General features: G+C 37.0%; 1 protein-coding gene across 1 annotated transcript; it reads right to left on the reverse strand.

Moving 5' to 3' along the window:
- Positions 1-669: 669 nt before the first annotated feature.
- On the reverse strand, positions 670-19,898 carry IFI44 (interferon induced protein 44). The gene is given in 9 exon segments (XM_020889734.2): positions 670-5,086; positions 7,147-7,219; positions 7,221-7,245; positions 8,477-8,648; positions 14,952-15,098; positions 15,256-15,450; positions 16,382-16,422; positions 19,113-19,564; positions 19,801-19,898. Coding segments are annotated over 8 exon segments (1,284 nt in total). The 5' UTR covers positions 19,555-19,564; positions 19,801-19,898; the 3' UTR covers positions 670-4,897.
- Between the last annotated feature and the right edge of the window lie 3,432 nt (positions 19,899-23,330).

Here is a 23,330-nt window from a genome sequence, read left to right on the forward strand (position 1 = left end):
AGGCTACGGTTGCTGGGGTCACAAAAAAGTTGGACATGACTTAGCAACTAAACGACAACAGCAACAACATTTACTGTCTACTGTGTTTCTGACACTTCAAAAAGTACTTTAAGTATACTTTTATTTAATCCTCAAAAGAATTCTCCGAGGTAGGTACTATAATTATTCCCATTTGCCAGATGAGAAAACAAGGTACATAGAAATTAAATAACTTTCCCAAAGTATAAACAATGGCATGGAGATGGGACAATGCATAAAACAGTTAGGAAGAGGAAGTCACTCAGTGCAGCACTTGTTTTAGTGTTTGAGATCAAGTATGTCCAGATTAGGAAAAATATCCTAAGAAGTTTGGACATAATGCTGTGTAGGCAAAGGAATTCATCATAAATCTCTGAAAGAAGCATTGGTAGGGAACTAGGGCACATGGTCATGTTTTTGGAGCAATGTGCTATAGTAACAAATTTGCAGACTCTTCTTTCGTATAGAATAATGCTAAATCAAATATAAATTCACGTTGAAGGAACATGACTCTTGAAGCATAATGTTTCCTCTGTTATACATGAATGTAATTTGCCTGCACAAATTAACTCATGTGTAAGTGGGTTCGAACCTCATTATCCAAAAGTAATGTAATTGAGAATAGCATTGTTTTAAAGCAAAAGACAAAAGTTCCCATTTTATGTGTTTATTGATCACCATAGGCCTTGAGCATCATACATTCAAATTTCTATTTAAACATGCTAAAATAGTATATGTTAATAACATCTTAGTTTGCAAACATGCATGAATAATGTCTGATATAACACCAGGAATAAAAAAATTCTAGCACAGAGCACAGCATTTCCAAATGCTATCATATATTCAACACCAGGAGAAAATCATCTTCCACTTAAATAGTGCATACCTTTAACAAAATTATATTAAAAAAATTTTTTTCTGTTGTGATGGTTTTCCTTTAAAAAAAAAAACAAAACAAAATTAGAAGCCTTAGTTTTTAGTTGAGCTTCCAAATTCAACCTTCACCACCTTCTCCATTTAGAGCATTGACCACTAGGGGGCAGAAATGACCCAATCATTTAGTTTGTTTCTGTTTGTTTCAGATTTTGAATCTGAGATGTATGCTCCTAAAGCCAAAGGTGTATTTTCTTAAAAACTGCATATCAAACAAACAAACAAAAAGAAAGAAAAAAAAAACTTAATTCAATTTTAAGTCTTTTTCATTTTTTATTAGTTACCAAGTCCAAATCTTTTGTTTGTTTTCAACTACAATAAAATTAAATTTACAATAGAGAAACCACTGCAGTGATGTAAAGTAATTAGCCTCCAACTAATTAAAAAAAAATTTGCAATAGAGAGATTGATAGTTGATTATTGGTTTGTTTGATAGTTGATTACTGGTTTGTTGTAGTATAAGACTAGCAACGTCCTTCAGTACCTGGGTTTATGTTTCTAAGTGCCTACACTAATGATTAATGTAGTTATGAATATTACCTAATTCACATATATTATTAATTACATATATACATATTATACATTATACATGTTAATGTAGTTACATATATTATCTAATTATGTATATACATATATTATCTAATGATTTAGTTATGTATATTACCTAATTTAGTGCTTATGACATGTCTATGAATAAAGTGTTAGCACCCTCATATGTAAAATGGGGAAATTAAAGATTTTTTAAAAGATTGCAAATTATGCAGCATAATAGGGATTTAGACCCAGTTCTGCAAAATTCCAAAAGTTTTCTATGATACGAATTTTTTTCTGTGTTAGTATGGAATATACAATACATGCAGGAAAGTACATAAAATACAAATATTAGTGTCCTTTGTTTTGATCAGAATGGTGGTGCCCACCATTCTGATCAAAACAAAGGACACTTTTAGCTCCTGCAGAGGCACCAGGTGCTACTTACTGTTCACAAACCCCCTCCACCTTGGGAGGTAAAGAAATAAAAGAGTCTACCCGATTTTCTATGTTCTTGCCTGTAGAGACCAGCTCAACAAGCAGGGTTTCCAAAAGTGTGACATGGCGAGAGAATGAGAAACAAGACACAAGAATTTGGATAAAAGCGAGGATCAGGGGACCAACACCGCTCCAAGGTGAAGGTGCCGAAAAGGAATCCAAGCCAACTTTATTATACTTTCAGCCGTGAATGAAAGAATATGCAGGGAGTTAAGCTATAACTCATGTGGCCTTCAGGCCAAAGAACAAAATGATCATTAACCATTGATTAAAAGGTCCGTCTAGTCAAGGCTATGGTTTTTCCAGTAGTCATGTATGGATGTGAGAGTTGGACTGTGAAGAAAGCTGAGCGCTGAAAAATTGATGCTTTTGAACTGTGGTGTTCGAGAAGACTCTTGAGAGTCCCTTGGACTGCAAGGAGATCCAACCAGTCCATCCTAAAGATCAGTCCTGGGTGTTCATTGGAAGGACTGATACTGAAGCTGAAACTCCAGTACTTTGGCCACCTCATGCGAAGAGTTGACTCACTGGAAAAGATCCTGATGCTGGGAGGTATTAGGGGCAGGAGGAGAAGGGGACGACAGAGGATGAGATGGCTGGATGGCATCACAGACTCGATGGAACTGAGTTTGAGTAAACTCCAGGAGTTGGTGATGGACTGGGGGGCCTGGCGTGCTGCGATTCATAGGGTCACAAGGAGTCGGACACAACTGAACGACTAAACTGAACTGAACTGAACTGAATTAAGAAACAGTAATCAATAACAAATCAGTAACTAAGACTAATATTCTTATCTATAGATTTTTCACTGGATACGTAAAGCATGTGACTCTGAGACACCAGTTGAGAAACAGTTTGTGGTCAGTTTTCCAACTCCAGGATCATATCTTGTTTTCAAGATTATGAATTGTTCCCTCTGGACTTGTTCCAAAGGTTTATTTGTTCCAAATATTTCCTTCTTTTTATTGCTGAATAGTATTCAACTGTGTGGATATACCACATCTTTTTACTTATTCACCAGTCAATAGGCTTTTGGATTGTTTCCAATGAAGTTGAAGATATGTAGACAGACCCAATGAGCTAGCAATTTCTCAGTTATACATCTTAGGGGCAATTTTTATATGTGCCTCAAAAGATGTATATAAGAATCTTTGTAGTAGCATTATCCATTATCATCCCAAATTGGTGATAATCCCCAGGCCTATGAATAGTTTTAATAGAATAGATAATAAATTGCAGTATATTACATAGAGCCCCTCTCTACCTTGAAATGTAATCACCATCTTCATTTTTATGACCATCATCATTTCTAAGATCATCATTTCCTTTGTTTTACTTAGCACTTCTGTGAGATTTATATAAATCTATTCATCATGTATAGATTCATTCATATCTTTCTCCTTTTGGTCAATAGTATATTTTTAATATTTATTGATACTGTTGTATATAGTTATAGCTCTTTAATTTTCATTGCTACATGAAATGAAATCTCTATGTAATATTAATTTGCTACATCCTTGAAGAAGTGTTCAGATATTCAAACAAAAATGGCTTTAAGTTAAAGAATACATTAACAGAGACCCAAAGAGAATCAAGCACTTTAGAAATAACATAAGAAGGCAAAAATTAAGACAACATGGGTGAAGGTCAGAAGATGTTGACAAGTCATCTTAAAATAATCTTTTCCAAAATCACACACACACACGTATGGACACACTCAAGTTAGACTTCAGTTTTACAAGAAGAAACTTGAATTTTTCACAGATACAGAACATAATTTTTAAAGAAATTATTAGTCTTTTGTACAATTAGTGACTTAAATTGTGCTGTTCCTCTTTATAGGTATTATGATTTTGTATGTGTAATTTCATTCTAGACTTAAATAAAATATCCCCCTCAGGTTCAGCTGCTTCCCTTTTCCCCGTATTTTCTCATTTCACACTTCTCACTCTTCTATGATGAGATTAAAAGCTTCAATATGCAACATGCTCACTTATTTTCTTTATTCACACTTGATCATTTCTTTCTTCTGATCTCCGAGTAAAGGAAAAGAACATATTCTTAATGGGTTATCTAGGGAAAAGCACAGAGAAGGCAATGGCACCCCACTCCAGTGTTCTTGCCTGGAGAATCCCAGGGACAGCGGAGCCTGGTGGGCTGCCGTCTATGGGGTTGCACAGAGTTGGACACGACTGAAGCAACTTAGCAGCAGCAGCAGCAGGGAAAAGCAGCCAGTAGGAAGAAGAGACACTGGTCTACAGGAGGTCTACATCAACCCTGACTTTGGGAGTGCATTCCCCACAAGGAAGGGATGGAATGGAAAAACCAAGATGGCAGAGTCAGAACCACAAACGTAGTAGTGTGATAGTTTCCCAGGAGTTTGCAAGCCGGAGAGCCAGAGATACGATACTCTGATTTCCCACAAACTGAAATAAGATTTGAGTTTAAGTTAACTCCTGCTTATCTTTGATTGGAACAGTGCAGCATGTACTATCCACAGGTTGATAATAGGAAATACACATAATACTAAAATCTGAAGTCATAAACAGGAAAAGCACCCACCTCTACGCAGAACTGATTACACCGCATTAAGACAGGCTCTGATGAGGGAAAGCCATTGAAAAGTCAAGTCAAAAAAAAAAAAAAAGGCATAACTATAAAGCTCCAAGGAAGGACCAATAATCAAAGATCACATCTGATCAGGAACAATGCTGAGTCAATCCTTTTCTGAGTCCCAAGCAGCAAAGCGCATTTTGACAAAAGAGAACAAGGATACTGCTTGGTCTGTTAAGACAGAGGTGAATCATTTCAAATTTTCATTTTAAAACAAGACAAGAAGGGGAAGAAGTAATGTAGGTCCAATATGCACCCAAATTGGAAGTAGCCACATAGTAGACACCTTGAAGCTTTTACACCGTCAAACACATCTACCTGTATTCTCAAGAGGCAAATTCTCTAAGAAGTCATCTGCAGCCCACAGCATCTCTTTCAGTGCAGAGAGGATCAGGACATCTATGACAGGCTCCAGTTCCCACTCTGAGGTATAATTACTAACCACAAAGATGTCAGAAAGAGCGAATCCAAGTTTTCTGTGAACTGCCTCTAGCTGCAATAGAGAATGTAAAGCCCAGAAATCTTAAAATAGTGAAAAATACAATTTTATGTCAATATAAATTATGAAAGCACTAACATATAGTAAGGACTTGACAATGCTTTTGCTGTTGGAGAATGTAGAGACAGAGATCTGGCCCCATAAAGGGGTTTCTTCGAGAACTTCACAAGTCAAGTTCTAACATCATTGCTAATTTTCATTTAGAATACACATAATAAATTCGATATAAATGAGAAGTGAAAGGTACCTAATAGTTTCATACAAACTACACTGAAATTCAAGCATTTTAACACCTTTATATTAGAATCTATCATTTCCTTTAATTTCCTTTTTAAATTTCTTTTCGATTTTTATTTATTTATTTTTGGTTGTGCTAGGTCTTTGCTGCTTTGCACAGACTTTCTCTAGTTGTAGCGAGTGGAGGTTACCCTCTCTTTGAAATGCGCAGCCTTTTCATTGCAGTGGCTTCTCTTATTATAGAGCGCGGGCGTTAGGCACACGAGCTTCAGTAGTTGCATCCCACGGGCTCAGCCTTGCAGTGTGAGGGCCCTAGAGAGCGCAGGCTCCAGTAGCGGTAGCATTCAGGCTTAGTAGTTGCAACACATGGGCTTGGTTGCTCCGGGACATGTGGGATCTTCCTGGACCAGGGATCAAACACAAGTTCCCTGCATTGGCAGGTGGATTCTAATCCAGTGTACCACCAGGGAAGTTCCTTTTCAGTTTCCTTTTAAAGGTTATTCTCAGGATAATTTAGTGTTATGCTTAATTCAGGCTTTGCCTAGTTTATTTGTGGAACCACACTTCCTAGGTTCGAAATAAGACTCTGTCACCTCCTAGCACCATCAGTAAACTAGCAATTGTTTTACTCTGTATACTTCTGTTTCCTTATCTATCAAATGTGGTAATGACGGTGCCCATCTCATAAAGCTGTTATAGAGTATTGAATAAGAAAACGCATCACATGCTCAACGGGCTTCCCTGTTGGCTCAGTGGTAAAGAATCTGTCTGTAATGCAGGAGACCCGGATTCAATCCCTGGGTCAGGAGGATCCCCTGGAGGAGGGCATGGCAATCAACTCCAGTATTCTTGCCCTGAGAATCCCCATGGACAGAGGAGCCTAGAGGTCTACAGTCCATGGGGTCACAGAGTCAAGACATGACTGAAGCCACTAGGCAGCAATAGTGCTCAACAAACATTAACTGTCTTTACTTCCTCCCAACTATGGTTCCCACCTCCAGGTTCCCTCGACTCTGCACATGGGTGGCAGATTTTTATTGGCTTAACTTTGGTCATACCATTGCTCTTTCAAAAAAAAATTGCTGCAATTCCATATAATGCACCTAATTAATAGAATCATCTCATGCAAATGGAACTTCCTCACTCTCTCTACCACTCCAAGGATTCAGCCCTCCCCTAAACTAAACAGTGCCATGCTTCCCATACACACTACCTTTTGCTTCATTGATGCATTGACTTATGCTGTCCCTGGGGCCTCAGATTTTCCCCTTCTGGTCCCTTCACTTCCTGAAATGCTCCTCCTCAGTATCAACCCAGTAATGAAATCATTCCCCTCCCCTTTAATATACTATTTTCCCTTCTCTAGACTTTCAAAGCATTTATTTTTAATCATTTCTGTTTATCACACTCAATCATATCATATTCTTTTGTCAATTTCTTCTTATCCTACCACCTCCCCCAGTCTCTTTACCTCTTCCTACAAAATTATAAGCTTTTTTAGTGCAGGGAAATTATTTTTATTACCTCTGTATTTGATTGGAGACTGTCATATCTGCTTGATCATTAAGGTAATTTATATAAGTTGAATAGAATCTAACTAAGTTAAGTTGTAATGAATGGAAATATCTGTGTCAGTGAAAAGATAAATATAAATTTAATTTTTAAAAATTGGAAAATGAGCCTGAGTTATCCCAAGCAATTGTTTTAATTCTTCTTAAACACAGTAGGTGTTTGTTTTTACTTTTATACACAGTAATATGTGATTAGAGTGACATAATACCCCAGAAAATGTGTTTACAAATGGCATCACCCATTACCTTAAGTTTCACAAGCACACATTTGTATATGTCTATGAGGTCAGCTTTTGTAATCAGAAAAAGGTATCCACAGAGTGAGCAACACCACATGGACCACATCTATGCCAAAAAGATCCATATTATTTTTATTATTAAAGACAACACCAATATTTTTCATTTGATCAGCTATCAATTATGCAATATGCTATCTATGGAGCAATTCCAGAGACTTGAAAAGATTCCGCATCCCCCACAAAAAATGTCCCCCTTAACTACTCATTCATACTCGGAATTCGTCTAACAGAGGAAATACCCTTCATTGCCTCCTATGGGAAAAGACAAGACTTAAAAGAAACTCCCTCTTGGAAGAGGTAACTAAAATGTATGCTATTGCATTATTAATTGATTTTACATCCTATCCAAACATTTGCATTTTTATGGAGATTAGAGAAAACCAAAAGAACTCTAACACACAAGATGGGGGAAAAGACGCCTCAAGAAGGAGACGGAATTTTAGCAATCACCTCACTGAGCACCACCCTTGAAAGCTTTTAAATTTCAGTGAACAAGTAAATCAATCATTCCCTGCTTCTAACTTAATCAAAGTTGTGACAAGTTGGCTCATCTGCAAACAGAATGAATAACAGGGCCTAGAAAAACTATTAAGGCACCCTAATTCCCTAATCCTATTTACCTTCTCTGAAGCCTTGATGCTACCTCTCCCACTAAACATCTTACTTTCCTACATCTTTTTCTTACTGAAATGTTCTTTTCCATTTTCTAATCCTTTAAGAAACAAAGGGGAATTTAGGATTCTTGGTAAATAAACACATGCTAGAATGTCGAGGTAGCAGGCAGTGAGGATTATAGTAACCTCTTCATCTATATTGATTTGTTTAATCTTTGTAATAAATCTCTGAGGTAGGCTCTATGATTACACTACAATTTTATAGATCAGAAAATTGAGGTACAAAGTCACTCAGCTTGTAGGGATTAATTTGATTGAATCACACTGATTAGCCAGAGGAGTATTCACCTATGAGGGCTTCCCAGGTAGCGCTAGTAGTAAAGAACCCGCCTGCCAATGAAGGAGACATAAGAGATGTGGGTTCAACCCCTGAGTTGAGAAGATCCCCTGGAGGAGGGCGTGACAACCCACTCCAGTATTCTTGCCTGGAGAGTCCCATGAACAGAGGAACCTGGTGGGCTACAGTCCTATGGAATCAGACACAACTGAAGTGACTTAGCACACACACATTCACATATGCAGTTTCTTAAGTTCTTCATCCTGTCCCCAAACTACCCAACAATATAATCAATTGCCTTAGAAGTAAAGTGGAAAGAGACTCACCAGACTTAATCAACTCCCTTCGAATTCTTTTGATCTTTTTCACCATCTGATAGGAGAGCTGTTCAACAGAGTTGGCATTGAACACAAATGCCACACAATGGACTCTGTCATCCAGCAATGGGCAGCCTGTATGGTTACCAATACCTTTTGGCATTAGTTTCAAGGAATTAAACTGTAAAGTAAACATAAAGCAACATATTAATTCAATGAATCACACTCCACACCAAGCACAGTTCAAGTGACTGAAACTGAACCAAACAGGCATGTCTCTAACATTAAAGAGCTACCCATGTGGTAGAGAAGACAGTTGTTATGCAATTAGATAGCTGTCCTTTCACATGGTCAGGTAAAGCTTCTGTGAGGAAGGGTCATATACTCAGAAAGCTAAAATGTTGGGGGGAGTTAGTCTGATAAAGGGAATAAGGAGATGGTAGAGACCATTCGAGATAGAAGCAGCAATGTGGATTAAGGTGGAAATGAAAGCATTCAGAAATCTGGTATCATCAGAATACAAGGGGGAAAGTGATTCAAAATAGGATGTGTTTACTCTTGAAATTCCTCTGCTGGGAATCTGTCCTACATATATACTAGCAAAATACAAAGTGACATATATACAAAGCTATTAACTTCAGGACTATTTGTAGTGGCAAAAAATCTGATTCGTCAACGACATATAGTATTCTATCACCTCTCTAAGAAAGGAGAAACCACAAATAAACTATAAATTTTTATATGGGTACTTATAAGAAAAGAGGAGGAATATATTTTATGAGTCAGAGAAAAGATGGATTCTTTGAGTACACCCCCTTTTCTAGATTTGACCTTGTATAGATGATAAACATAAATATAAAACTAAATTTTAGAAGCTATCCTTAACTTTAAAAAAATAAGCTTTTATATCCAGTGGGATCATAACCACACAGAGATATACAATTTGATTAACTTGAAAACATAGTCATTTGTATATTTCTGCTACATATTTCCTAAATTGAATATAAAAATCTGCTAAAAGACTAAGTTGTTTCCATCTTTGATTGTGTTTATATTATGTTGGTATTAAATATGATCATGATTAGATTGTTCATGGTAGTAATAGAAATTTTGCTCTGAGACCACAGTGAATATTACATGCAATAAAGCAAATGAGCTGTGACATGATATTCTGCCAACTCTGATGCACTTAAGAATAGGGATTCTCTGCTTGGAAGAAATCAGATACAAATGTAAGATTGTTGTTCAGTGGCTAAGTCATATACAACTCTTTGCGACCCTGTGGACTGCAGCACACCAGGCTTTCTTGTCCTTCACTATCTCCCAGAGTTTGCTCAAGCTCATGTCCATTGAGTCAGTGATGCCATCCAACCATCTCATCCTCTGTCACCCACCCCCTTCTCCTCCTACCCCTAATCTTTCCCAGTATCAGAGTCTTTTCCAATGAATAGGCCCTTCACATTAGATGGCCAAAGTTTTAGCACTTCAGCTTCAGCATCAGCCCTCCCAGTGAATATTCAGAGCTAATTTCCTTTAGGATTATGTAAAATAAAAGAGATTAAGTAGGAATTTGAATGGAAAGTTTCTGCATGAATTCATAATATATTTTATCATAAGTACATATATTATATATGTATGTGTGGGAGGGGGGTATCTTAGCCCTGTCTACAGAAAGGGGCAAGAACCAGTAGCCAACTAAGAAGCAATCAACAGTTCTAATGACCCAAGCAAAGACTCCTTAGAGAAATCACTGATTTAAAAATCTAGAACTGGAAATATATACAATGTGGCTTGAATATCTAGTATATCATAAATAAGAAATATAGAAAATTTTTAAGTTTCTGTCAAAAAAAAAATCACTCAGTATCCAAAATGTAGAGGTTTCCACTTGTCAAAAATGGCATATTTGGCATCAAAATGGAGAAAAACATAGTAAATAGAAACATATCAAGTATGTTCAATTCATGAGTTCATATGGATAATAAAATAATAAATGGCAATTGTTGGCAGATACAAAGAGCTAACTTACTGTTTCAAAAGTTTGTAAAAAAGAGAAAAAATGGAGCATACATTTCTACCTTTCCTATATAAGCTCTACCACTAAATAATCTAGTAATAGAAGAGGGGAAGTTTCTCTTTCATATGTGAAATGAAGGAGTGATAGAAAGAGAATATCACTATTTTCACACTGCAGTAAAGGACCCAGACATTGAACACTGATGAATACCTACATTAGAGAAATGACAAAACCCAAAGTTGTATGCCTCTTCATGAAAGGACACAGCACCACCTATGAAGCAGAAGCTGAATTTAAACATGCCACAGGCATGTTTCAGCATGCAGCAAAGTTCAGGCTATAGGTTAGTCTAGAGAACAAACAATTAGATTTCTTTAAAAATTCATTTCAAAGAAGAATACCAGAAGATATAGAGGCAGAACATACGGACTAAAAGAGGCTGCAGAGATTTATTTGAATAATGTTTCTAACAAATCGTTAAAAAAAGATGCATGCTAAAGAGAAATGGGAAATACTTTGCAAATTAAGAACAAGTATAACTTTTAGATGTGATAAGCATATTATGGCTATATTTAATAAAAGACACATATGTGCCATGAGTGTACATATTATATATATATATGTTTATATACATACATATATAAAAAATTTGACATGTTAGATATAAATTAAATATATATATTTTAATAACAAATTTTAAATAGATATATTTATTCAAATAAAAGTGAAAGTGTTAGCCTCTCAGTCATGTCCAACTCTTGGGAATCCCATGGACTGTAGCCAGTGAGGCTCCTCTGTGCATGGAATTCTCCAGACAAGAATACTGGAAAGAGTAGCCAGGAAATAGTGGAAAGGAGTGGCTACTCCTCCCTCCAGGAGATCTTTCTCACCTAGAGATCAAATGTGGGTCTCCTGCATTGAAGGCAGATTCTTTACCATCTGAGTCACCAGGAAGACTAGAGATCTTGTCAAGAAAATTGGAGTGATCAAGGAAAAAATTCATGCAAGGATGGACGTGATAAAGGACAGAAACGGTAGTACCTAACAGAAGCAGAAGAGATTAAGAAGATGTGGGAAGAGCTCACAGAAGAACTATACAAAAAAGATCTTAATGACCCAGATAATCACAACAGTGTGGTCACTCACCTAGAGTCAGACATCCTGGAGTGTGCAGTCAAGTAGGCCTTAGGGAACATTACTACAGACAAAGCTAGTGGAGGTGATGGAATTCCAGCTGTTATTTCAAATCCTAAAAGATGATGCTGTTAAAGTGTGACATTCAATATGTCAGCAAATTTGGAAAACTCAGCAGAGGACACAGCACTGGAAAAGGTCCTTTTTCAATCGAATTCCAAAGAAAGGCAATGCCAAAGAATGTTCAGATTACTGTACAGTTGCACTTATTTCACATGCTAGCAAGGTAATGCTCAAAATCCTTCAAGCTAGGCTTCAGCAGTAGGTGAACCAGATACACACACTGAATTAGAAAAGGCAGAGGAACCAGGGATCAAATTGCCAACATTCTCTATATCATAGAGAAAGCAAGGGAATTCCAGAAAAATATCTATTTCTGTGTCACTGATTATGCTAAAGCCTTTGACTGTGTGGACCACAACAAACTGTGTAAAATTCTTAAAGAGATGGGAATATCAGACCTCCTTACCTGTCTCCTGAGTAACCTGTATGCAGGTCAGACATTGAACAACAGACTGGTTCAAAATTGGGAAACAAGAACATCAAGGCTGTATATTGTCACCCTGCTTATTTAACTTCTATGCTGAGTACATTATGCAAATGCCACACTAGATGAATCACAAGATGGAATCAAAATTGCCAGGAGAAATATCAACAACCTCAGATATGCAGATGACAACACTCTAATGTCAGAAAGTAAAGAGGAACTAAAGAGCCTCTTAATGAGGATGAAAGAGGAGAGTGAAAAAGCTGGCTTAAAACTCAACATTCAAAAAACTAAGATCATGGCATCAGTCCCATCACTTTATGACAAATAGAAGGGGGAGAAAATAGAAGCAGTTATATATTTTTCTTCCCTTGGGCTCCAGATCACTGTGGAGTGTGGAGATGCAGCCATGAAATTAAAAGACACTTGCTCCTTATAAGGAAAGCTATGACAAAACTAGACAGCACATTAAGAAGGAAAAATATTACTTTGTTGACAAAGATTCATATAGTCAAAGCCATGGTTTTTCCAGTAGCCATGTATGCATGTAAATGTTGGATGGTAAAGAAGGTGGAGTGCCAAAGAGTGGATGCTTTCAAGTTGTGGTGCTGGAGAAGACTCCCGAGAGTGCCTTGGACTGCAAGGAGATCAAACCAGTCAATCCTAAAGGAAATCAACCCTGAATATTCATATGGAAGGACCAATGTTGAAGCTGAAGCTCCAATACTTTGGCCACCTGATGCAAAGAGCTGATTCATTGGAAAAGACTCCAATGCTTGGAAAGATTGAGGGCAGGAGGAGATGGGGACAACAGAGGATGAGATGGTTGCATGGCATCACTGACAGGATGGACATGAGTTTGAGCAAACTCCAGGGGATAGTGAAGGACAGGGAAGCCTGGCGTGTTGCAGTCCATGAGGTCCCAGAGGGTCAGACACAACTTATCAAATGAACAACAACAACAGCAACATATATTTAAAGGCATATTCACTTATGGGTGAAATGTTATGACTTCTCATATTTTCTTCCAAATAATACAGGAGAGAAGAATGTGGGTAGACATAGATGAATCAAGATTGGCTATAAATAAAAAAATTGTTGAAGCTATGTAAATGAAAATTTGTTAAATAGTTTTGTCCACTTTTACATAAGTTTAACATAAGTTTATTTATTCTCTATAATAAATATTTCTTTTAAAGAATATTTTAAAATAAGCTTAGCTACCTCTATAAGATAACTTGACACTAAAGAATGAAAGAACCTTGCATGAATTTAAAAATAAAGTATTTTATGTTTCTGGATAAAAATACTGGATGTGTAAAGATGTATATTGACATGCAATGTAAAATTTTCACATCATCCCAACCAAAGCAACAACAAATCAAACACAGAAACAACCAAATAAAGCACAAGTTCATTTGAAAAATTGTATGTATGAAATAGTCAAAAATCTGTGAGAAATGAATAATGAATGATGTATCCAGTGAGTTATCAAGACACAATTTATTGCCATAGAAATTAAAACAATTAGACAATATAATAAAAACAATATCACAGAGGAATTGAAATATATATTAATAGGAAAAACTATGGAATAAAAAGTAATACATACATTTAAAATGAAAAATAGGCAAAGACATTCAATGAAAGATGTTGATACATTTGACTATTCATTTGGAACAATATGAATTAATAGTTAACTTAAGATCTAAATGTTTATAGAAAGGAATGGGAAAGTTGATTTGTTTTTTTTAAAGGCTGACTGAAGTAGTTCTTCTCTTTAATATTTTCCTTTTTCTTGCCTGGAATATTGACAGTGCTTAGCATGATCATCTTGAGAACACAAAGATTAAAAACCACATGTCTTAGTCATCCTGGCCTGCTGTCACAGGTTAAAGAGAAAAACCTTTATTTCTCATAGTTCTGGAAGCTAGGAAATCCAAGATCAAAATGCTAGTAGATTTGGTGTGTGGTGAGAGCCACCTTCTTGCTGTGTCCTCATATGTTTTCTAGAGAGGCCATCTCTTGCGTCCTTTCTTACAAGGGTACTAATTACATTTATGAGGGTTTCATTGTCATGATCTAATCACCTCCGAAATTCTCTACCCTCAAACCTCAGCACGTTATGGATTATGCCTTCAACATATGAATGTGGGGTTGGGAGGGCAAACATTATGCCTTATTCTGAGGGATCTCAGAACCAAAAGTCAGAAGGACTCTTGAAATTAATAACCTGCCACACTGGCCCAAAACTGCCTACCTTCAGACTTCCTGTTACATAAGAAAAATCACCCATGTGAGTATATTGATGTAGTTAGATTTCTGTTTCACATAACCAAAAGCAAGCCAACATGAAAGAGCGCTCATGGTTATAACAGCTATAAGAAGAATCCTTTGGATGCTTTGTATGCTGTCACTTCAGTTGTGTCTGACTCTTCATGACTGTGTGGACTCTATCCTCTGTCCATGGGAATCTCCAGGTAAGAATACTGGAGTGGGTTGCCGTGCCCTTCTCCAATGAATCTTCCCAACCCAGGGATGGAACCCAGGTCTTTTGAGTTTCCTGCACTAGCAGGCAGGTTCTTTACTACTAGTGCCACCTGGGAAGCCCCTTGGATGTTTTAATTCTTTATAAAATAAAATATCAAAATGCAGAAAAGGATCATGAACAAGTATATTTTAATACAGAAAATCCCAACACACTAGAGTCTGATATTGTCAATTGTGGGCAAAAATAGACATTTTAAGTATCAATTATACATTCTCAATAATTAGCTAAATCATACCTGGTATCTGTCAGGAAAATGGCCTTCTAAGATACAGGGTATGTCATCCATGTCCAGGCCTTCTTTCTCACTTAGCCCCATTGAGTCACACAGAATAAATGGCAGAGTGTTGTTATCCTTCGCATCCTTAATAAAATATGTTCTGTACTGCAGAGGGAAAAAAGCAGCTTTAAGAGCTCATTTAAAAAAAAGACTGTAAATTGAAATGAACTCTATGTGTAATTAAATTGATCAGCAAAAGGCATTTCAAATCTAGTTAACTTGACTAAAGAAGCAAGGGCTGAGTGATCTAGCATGGACTCACCTTTTCAGATGTCCCGCTTGGATTGGAACCCACCAAAGCCTGGTTCGTTACATGGCCTCGGAAAATAGACTTCACTGAGTTGACAAAGCTAGACTTCCCAGCTCCAACTGGACCCAGAAGCAGAATCTGAATTTTGTGAACCAGGCCTCCATATGGTATGTAATTTCTGATAGCACACAATAGGCTCTCCTTGAGCTTGTTTAGATAAGACAAGTTTAACAGTTGACTAAGGTTAAATCATAAGACTCTACCATAAATTTTCCTAGAATTCAGTCTCTTTTCTTCTTCTATGTTATTATTTATTTCTAACTAGCAACTTGTATACAAAGACATGAAACTATCTTATCTCAAATCCTATTGTAAAAGAAGTAAAAGTAAAAATAACAGTTTTAACTAAAACCAATCAGACATAAAGCCTTTTGAACTTAAGTATATATAAATCTTGGAATAAACAGCAATTATGTTAAGCAAGAAGATAAATTATCAATAATAGACTTCAAAAACCACAACACAATATGTGACTTTTGAAGCTTATAGACGTAGATGGTTTCTAACATGTTCTTGAAGTTTGTCATAAGTATTCCTGTCCTGCCAACCACCCCTGCCCTGAAATAGTTAAAACTGTAGCTCTAAGAATTCTAAGCAAAAATACAGACATTCAGCCAAATAATAATTTCCCTTTAATATATAAAAACATTAGAAATGCCTTTCAGTGCTCTTTTTGCTTTAACATTGAAATTATGAAATATTTTGTGATTATAGATATAGTTTGTTCTTTGTGAGGCACAAGTTATATGCTATAATTTACACTACCAATTTTATTGACAGACTGTACAGTAGAATAGGGTTTTCCAGGTGGTGCTAGTGGTAAAGAACCTGCCTGCCAATGCAGGAGACATAAGAGACACAGGTTCAACCCCTGAGTCAGAAGATCCTCTGGAGGAGGACATGGCCAACTCACTCCAGTATTCTTGCCTGGAGAAACCCATGGACAGAGGAGCCTGGTGGGCTACAGTCCATAAGAGTCACAAAGAGTTGGGCATGACTGAAGAGACTTAAAGGAGGAAAGGATAGTAGAATAAGTCTCAGACAATGAACAGGATAATAGAACATTGAAAACATTGACTTACTCAGTAATCCCATTCATCCTCCTTTCATCCAATAAATCTAGAGAAATAATCAAAGAATAATGAAGATTACAGGTTGTTGAATGATTGGAACTGAATGAAGGTCAATGAAGTCACTAGAAAAAATTACAAAAATTGCCTTTCTGCAGGAACAGTACAGTATGGTGAAAAGCAAGTAGAAAATTACAGGAAATCTCCCTAATGTATTTCATTTGAAGAGTCCCGAGCCGAACTCAAGGTGGGCACTGCAAGATCTTTTCTCACCAAATTATTTAGCAATAGTGTGTGGTCCACTCCAACATGAGAGATGTGGGCTGAGTCCTCTCTGAATGAGAGAAGCAAGGCCTAGAGGCATAGAAAGGCCAGGGAAAGACTTGAAATACTCTAAAATATCTTCTCCTCCATAAATCCAATAGATCTGAAGGGGATAATGTACAAAAACACACAAATAAAAAACCACAGGCACCAGATTTTCTCTAAAACCTACTATCAACTGTTGGGCCTCAGAACTTCCAATCCAATTGATTTTCTTCTTGGTGCAGAAGGGAATGTAGTACTTGGGCATAAACAATGAGAGCACAATAAAGGTTTCAAGGGCAGACTTACGTCTTCACTGAACCAGTGAGACTCAGGCTCAGAATTCCTTTATTTCTTGGAAAGTGTTACTCTTTTTTGGTGGATTTAAAACTGGAAGGATTAGGTGTAGTGATGCTGGTAACTCTAAATAACAAAAGAATACTACTGTGTGGAACATTTCTAAATACAGCTAAATGCATGATTACAAAAAAAAAATGTTCTTTAAATTACCAAAGGTAGAAATAGTGAAGACTGTGTTCAATGACTACAATATAATAAAACTAGAAAAGAATGAGTGTAAACAAAGAGAAGGGCAACCTCTTAGGATTTCACAAAGCACTTTTTATATAGCTTCAACATCCAAAAGGAAATAAAAATCACAATTGTAAATGTATAGAATATAAGAATATAAATACTTAATATCAAACTTGGGATGTGTATATTTCATGAATAACAAGAAAGAAGGAAAGAAACAGAAAATAGAAACAAAAGAATAAAGGGAAACAAATCTTAGAAATATAAGAATATAACAAAAATAAAAAGGAAAATTCATAAATTGAAAAGAATGAATTAATATAGTAATTAATTAATGTAAAATATGAAATAAATAAATTACTAACTAGTCCAATCAAAAAAAGCCAAATTCACAAAATGTCACACCACAAGTTACATACCAGTATGGCTACAAATTGCAAGATCAGTAATAAAAGATTTGGGGAAAGTTTTAGAGAGACAGAAAGTCTCATACACTGCTCGTGGTAATGAAAACGGGTATGACAATGTTGGAAAACTTTATCAGTATCTACTGAAACTGAATATACACATACCTGATGACCCAGCAATTTCATACTTATATTCTTAAAAAAAATTATATATATATATATAAGCCAAAAGACATATACAAGAATATTTATAGCAATATTATTTGTACTAGCCCCAAACTGGAAAACCCAAATGGTCACCAAAAGTGACTTGACCTTTTTTATAGGGTGATGGACTCATTACAATGAATATTATATGAAAATAAAAAGGAGAAAATTACTACTATATAATACTATGGATGAATAATTAGGGAGGTAGAAGTTAAAACAGCTGACCTAGGATACATTCACTCTCTTTACCAGGAAAAGAAAAAAAGTAACTAGTTCAAATTTTCTTATAAAGATGCTAGTAGTCTTCTCTCCTGGGAAATAAACTAGTGATATTTGCTACAAGGACGGTGTTTTTCGCTTGAATATCTTTAACAGTATGTTCCTGACTAAGAATTATGTGCTGAGTTACTTCAGTCATGCCAAATTCTTTGTGACCCCATGGACTGTAGCCCACCAGGCTTTTCTATCCATGGGAATACTGGAGTGGGTTGCCATTTCCTTTTCCAGAGGATCTTCCTGACCTAGGGATCTAACCCAAGTCTCCTGCATCCCCTGCAGTAGCAGGCAGATTCTTCATCACTGAGCCACCTGGAAGCCATTTCTTTATTTCAAAATGATATATTGACGTGTAACTAGCTAAAGGCTAAAAGGCAGCATAGTGTTATTCTAGAGTCCAGGGCAGTATCTGGCACATAAACAGGTATTTCTACAACACTTTTGTGGGTAGCACAGACAACTGAAGCTTTTGTAAGGTATCTATCCAAATGTAAACGTACATAATTCTTACACAACAACCCGCCATCAGGACGTTACCATAAAGAAGTATTTTTGTGTACTCATATGCATACAGATAATACAGGAGCGTTGGCTGTGACAGCAAATATAAGGAACAACTTATGTCCTTAGTAGAACAATGGGTAAACTAACTTTGGTCTTTTGATATGATGGATATAATAGGAAACTGCAGCAGAAAGCATCGAGTACCAGCCAAGAGAAGTTCAAGCTCTGGTTTCTTTCTAACAGTCTCACAATCTTCAAGTTTGCTTTCTGTTCTCTCTCTCACTTCCTTCCACATTATCTCCTCCTCCCTACCCCTTCCCCACACTCCAGAGAGCTCTAGATATGCAACTTTTGACCATGGTTGTGTTGTAGAAAACAATTTGGGGCCAGTTTTCAGTCTGGGCCTCCTGAAGATAAGGACAAGTATAAAAAATTATTGTTCCTTACAAGAATGGGTCAGCTAGAACCCTCCAAATGCGAAGGGTTATCTGGTTAAACCTACCTTCACATCGAAAAACTTCACAGTCCTGGAAGGAAATATAATGTTGATATAGTCCAAGTTTTTTCACTGTATTTATACTAAAATGCATCTTTTTTTCCTTTAGATGTATACTGACTTCACGATTTCCATAATCATCTTCATCAAATAACATAGGTAGTTTAAATGGTCCTACTTTGCATTTTGTAATTATAGACTCTTGAAAGACAAAAACAGTGATTAAATAGTTTCCTTCCCCATAGTTCTTTTGCATATATGCCCCAACAATTTGATCGTCACTGTAAACCACTGTTAGAGTAGGTCCTTGTTCAGAGCGTATCTTAAGCAAACTGTTAGTGGAGAATCCATGGACACTGGCCTTATAGAGAAGACTAAACTGCTTTTCTTCAAAGTAATTTTGCAGCTTTTTCTCTTGCCTCCATGTCAAATGAGTTGCCACTGCCATACTTCTCAATCTGGTGGAAAATCAAATATTTTCCATTAAATATTGAAATTTTTACACTGCCAAAATATTTGCGTTAATGCTTCTTATTTACTTTGCATTACAAATGAAACGTGTTAACAGAGAGTGAATCAATAGCAAGGAAAGTCATTAGCTAGTTTTTCATTCTAAATGATTTCTTTTTTAATAAAAAAAAAAGACTACTGTTTGCAAGAGGCTAGGGAAAGTGGAAAGCCACAAATCATTTACCTGTTTGGAGAATCTCTTCAAGGGCTGAAGCTGAGGGTAGCTGCTCTGTCTGACAGCTAGGCAGGCACAAAGTGGGAGCAGAAACTTTCTCAGCAACCTTGAGGCTTTGGAGAGGCAGAGAAAAGGAAACTGAAACAGTGAGGTCCAGCCCAGTTGGCCTGAGTGCTCACTTCCTCTAGTAAGCAAGCATAAAGGGATCCAGCTAATTTTAGATAGTAAAGTCATATAAAAATTATATTAGAAGAATTAAGGAATTGAAGTCAGAAGGAAGAAAACCTAATAGCTCACTACTTTTTTTAATGACTTAAAAAAACTTTTAAGGACAATTCAGTTTCTATATATGGACACACAAAAAAAGCAATGTCTATTCTACCTCCAGCATGCATCTCAAATGTGTTCATTTCTCTTCATCTCTGCTATCAATATATTCTAAACCAACAAATGTAGATTGTTTAAACAGTTTCCTAACTGGTTCCTCTACTTTTCTGTTTTCCTCCTCTCCAATACTGTCTCTTCAATAGAACCAGTCATTTGTAATATATACACTGAATAATGTAAATTTCACACTAAAACCCCTTCTCTGATTCCATGTTGCTAGGGGTCACAAACCTGTGTCCTATAGGCTGAACACAACCTGCAGGTTTGTTTTGTAGGGCCAACACAATTCTTTTTCCTTCTTCTGTTTTTTTCTCCCCCCCTTGGTGGGAATGGGGTGTGGGAGTAGATTTTAAGTTTGAATATTTTTATATCACTCCATTTCCGATTGTCCTCATAAATCAACTAATTCTGGTTCTGAAAATCTTTAATTGTTTGCCTGGCCCAAAGAGGAATTTAAGTTTTTTATTCTATTTTAAAAAGCACTATAAAATACAAATATTTTAGATAGTTTTAGGTATTACTTACTTAGCTAAAAAAGTACCAGAAGCTATCATATGCTTATTATTTATAAGGCACTATCCATGTTATCTCATTTATTCATTTCAATAATCTTGTGGGAAAAAATACCAATCTTGCCTCCAGTTTTCAGATAAATAAACTATTGGAGTTCAATAACTTGCCAAAATTCACTCTGCTGCTAAATTTTAGAGCCAAGATTTGAACCATAATCTAAGGGAAAGCAGCGTGATAGGGATTTCACAGGTACATACATTTGTCAAAACCAATCAAATTATATACTTCCAACAGGTGCAATTTTATGTATCTCAATTATATCTTATTATAGCTGCTAAAAAAGTCTACAAGTTCCAAACAATATATTATCCTATTTTCCCCTGTATAGTAAAAAAGTGTGTAATACAGTTAAACTGCCTGGCCACATTTTAAGGGCAATGACATACATAGATATACTTAAATAATTCATTAACATGAAAATAAAAGTAAGAAAAATAGCATCATAAGATCACTGGCCTTCCACTCAAGTAGATGCTCTTTTGCAAAAGCCGTTAATTATCTGTCAACTCCAGAGTCTCTAGCTATGCAAGGTAAGCTTCCTATTTGTGTTGTGAACTAAGATTCTTTCATTCATTCTTTCTTTCAATATTTATCAGATACCTACTATGTGCCTCCACTGTTTTGGAGGCTAAGGATATAGTAGACAAGACAAAGTTCCTGCCCTCATAAAACTATAGTCTTTAGAAGGCAGGCAATCAACACAAATGTTATCTAGAGAAAAAAGTTGTGAGGAAAATAAATGGGAATAACAGGGAGAAGAATGACGAGGAGTATCTGCCACTTCAGATCATACAATGAGGGAGTGTCTGAGGAGACGGTGTTGGAGGAGAGCCCTGAGTGAAGGTGGGGAGAGTGCCCTGGATATATCCAGAGGAAGGGCGTTGTAGGCAGAGGAGGGCAAGCAAAACCTTGGATGGTAGTAAGGAGGACAATATGGCAGCAGTAAAGTGGGTATGGAAGAGATTAATGTCAGTGATCACTCTAAAAAGAGAAAGAATATAGGGCAGCAAGAAGGCTACTGCAGTATCAGCTGAGAAGTGAAGATCACGTAGCCTAGTGTGATAGTGAGAGAAGCAATGAAAAGTGGTAAGAATCAGCATACATTTAAGGATGACAAAAAAGCTGTGAGAACTTACTGTAGGACTGGTTGTAATGGGAGGGGAGCAGGAATGGAGGACAAAGGAGAATTTACCCTTTGGACAAAGGAGAATGGCCCTCACAGATTTTTGTCTAGAGAATGGGTAAATGATGGAACCACTTGTTGAGATGTGTGTACTGGAAGATTTCTTGAGGGGATATCATATATTCTGTCTTATACTGAAATCTGTAAGTGCATAATACAGCTAGTTGGGTTTATGAGATCAGAGACTAGGAAAGAGGACCAGGTTGAACATTGCATTTGAGAATCATCAGCATAAATCTACATCTATATATCTGGAGAAGGAAATGGCAACCCACTTCAGTATTCTTGCCTGGGAAATCCCATGGACAGAGGACGTGTTAGGCCACTGTCCATGGGGTCTCAAAGAGTTTGACATGACATAGTGACAAAACAATGGCAGCAATATCTATATTTATCTATCTAGAAAGCTAAAAGTGACCTTAAATTAATGAGAGCAGTCCTATAGACCAAAACCTGCCCCTGTCCCCAACATCTAAAGGTCATATTTATTAAAAGGGTCTATCCAAGAAGACTCAGAATGTGTGACCAGAAAAGAGAAAAGCCAGTAAGTTATCCCAGGAGCCACATGAAGAATGAGAAAGTGACCATCAAATATTCCACCATCAAATAGTGGAATACTTTCCTTCAGAGCCTCCTGCATTTAGACATCTGAAAAGACTCACTCTGTCTCTCAGGATCTGGGAATTTGAGGAAAAGTCTCATCTCAGTGTGGCAGAGGGCATTAGGGTAGTGACGACTATCTCTTGTTAGGGAAAGGGTGGAATTTGCTAGAGAAGGTAGCTCTGCTGCAAATAAAGAAGTGAATCTTCAGGGAAGCTGTCTCCACAGAGCTGAGTGAGGCTGTGGTCTGTGCTAGCAACGGAGAGGGAGGCCTCCCGCCCTGGCCTCAGTGAACGGCTCAAGGGTAAGCAGCTCCATTTCCTTCTTTTCATGCTCAGTAGAGAGGACCTCTTGTCAAACTGGCCAGTCCTGAGAGTCCCGAGTTCTTAGTGCATCAGAGACCACTGCTTTATATGCTGCTGGTGATAAGGAAGACTTTAAAGCTGACTCCAGCAAAGAAACATGGGAAGGTTTCTGAAAAGCTGTGATGGGCGGAGCAGCCTCGAGTGGAGATTATTTGATAAAACAAAAGGCTTTCAGATATTAAGTGAAGTCGCTTAGTCGTGTCCAACTCTTTGGGACTCCGTGGACTGTAGCCTAACCAGGCTCCTCCGTCCGTGGGATTCTCCAGGCAAGAATACTGGAGTGGGTTACCACTTCCTTCTCCAGGGGATCTTCCCGACCCAGGGATTGAACCCCGGTCTCCCGCGTTGCGGGCAGATGCTTTAACCTCTGAATTGCTGCTGCTGCTGCTGCTAAGTCACTTCAGTCGTGTTCGATTCTGTGCGACCCCAAA

Source organism: Odocoileus virginianus, chromosome 5 (assembly GCF_023699985.2).
Source record: "Odocoileus virginianus isolate 20LAN1187 ecotype Illinois chromosome 5, Ovbor_1.2, whole genome shotgun sequence".
Classification (NCBI taxonomy): domain Eukaryota; kingdom Metazoa; phylum Chordata; class Mammalia; order Artiodactyla; family Cervidae; genus Odocoileus; species Odocoileus virginianus.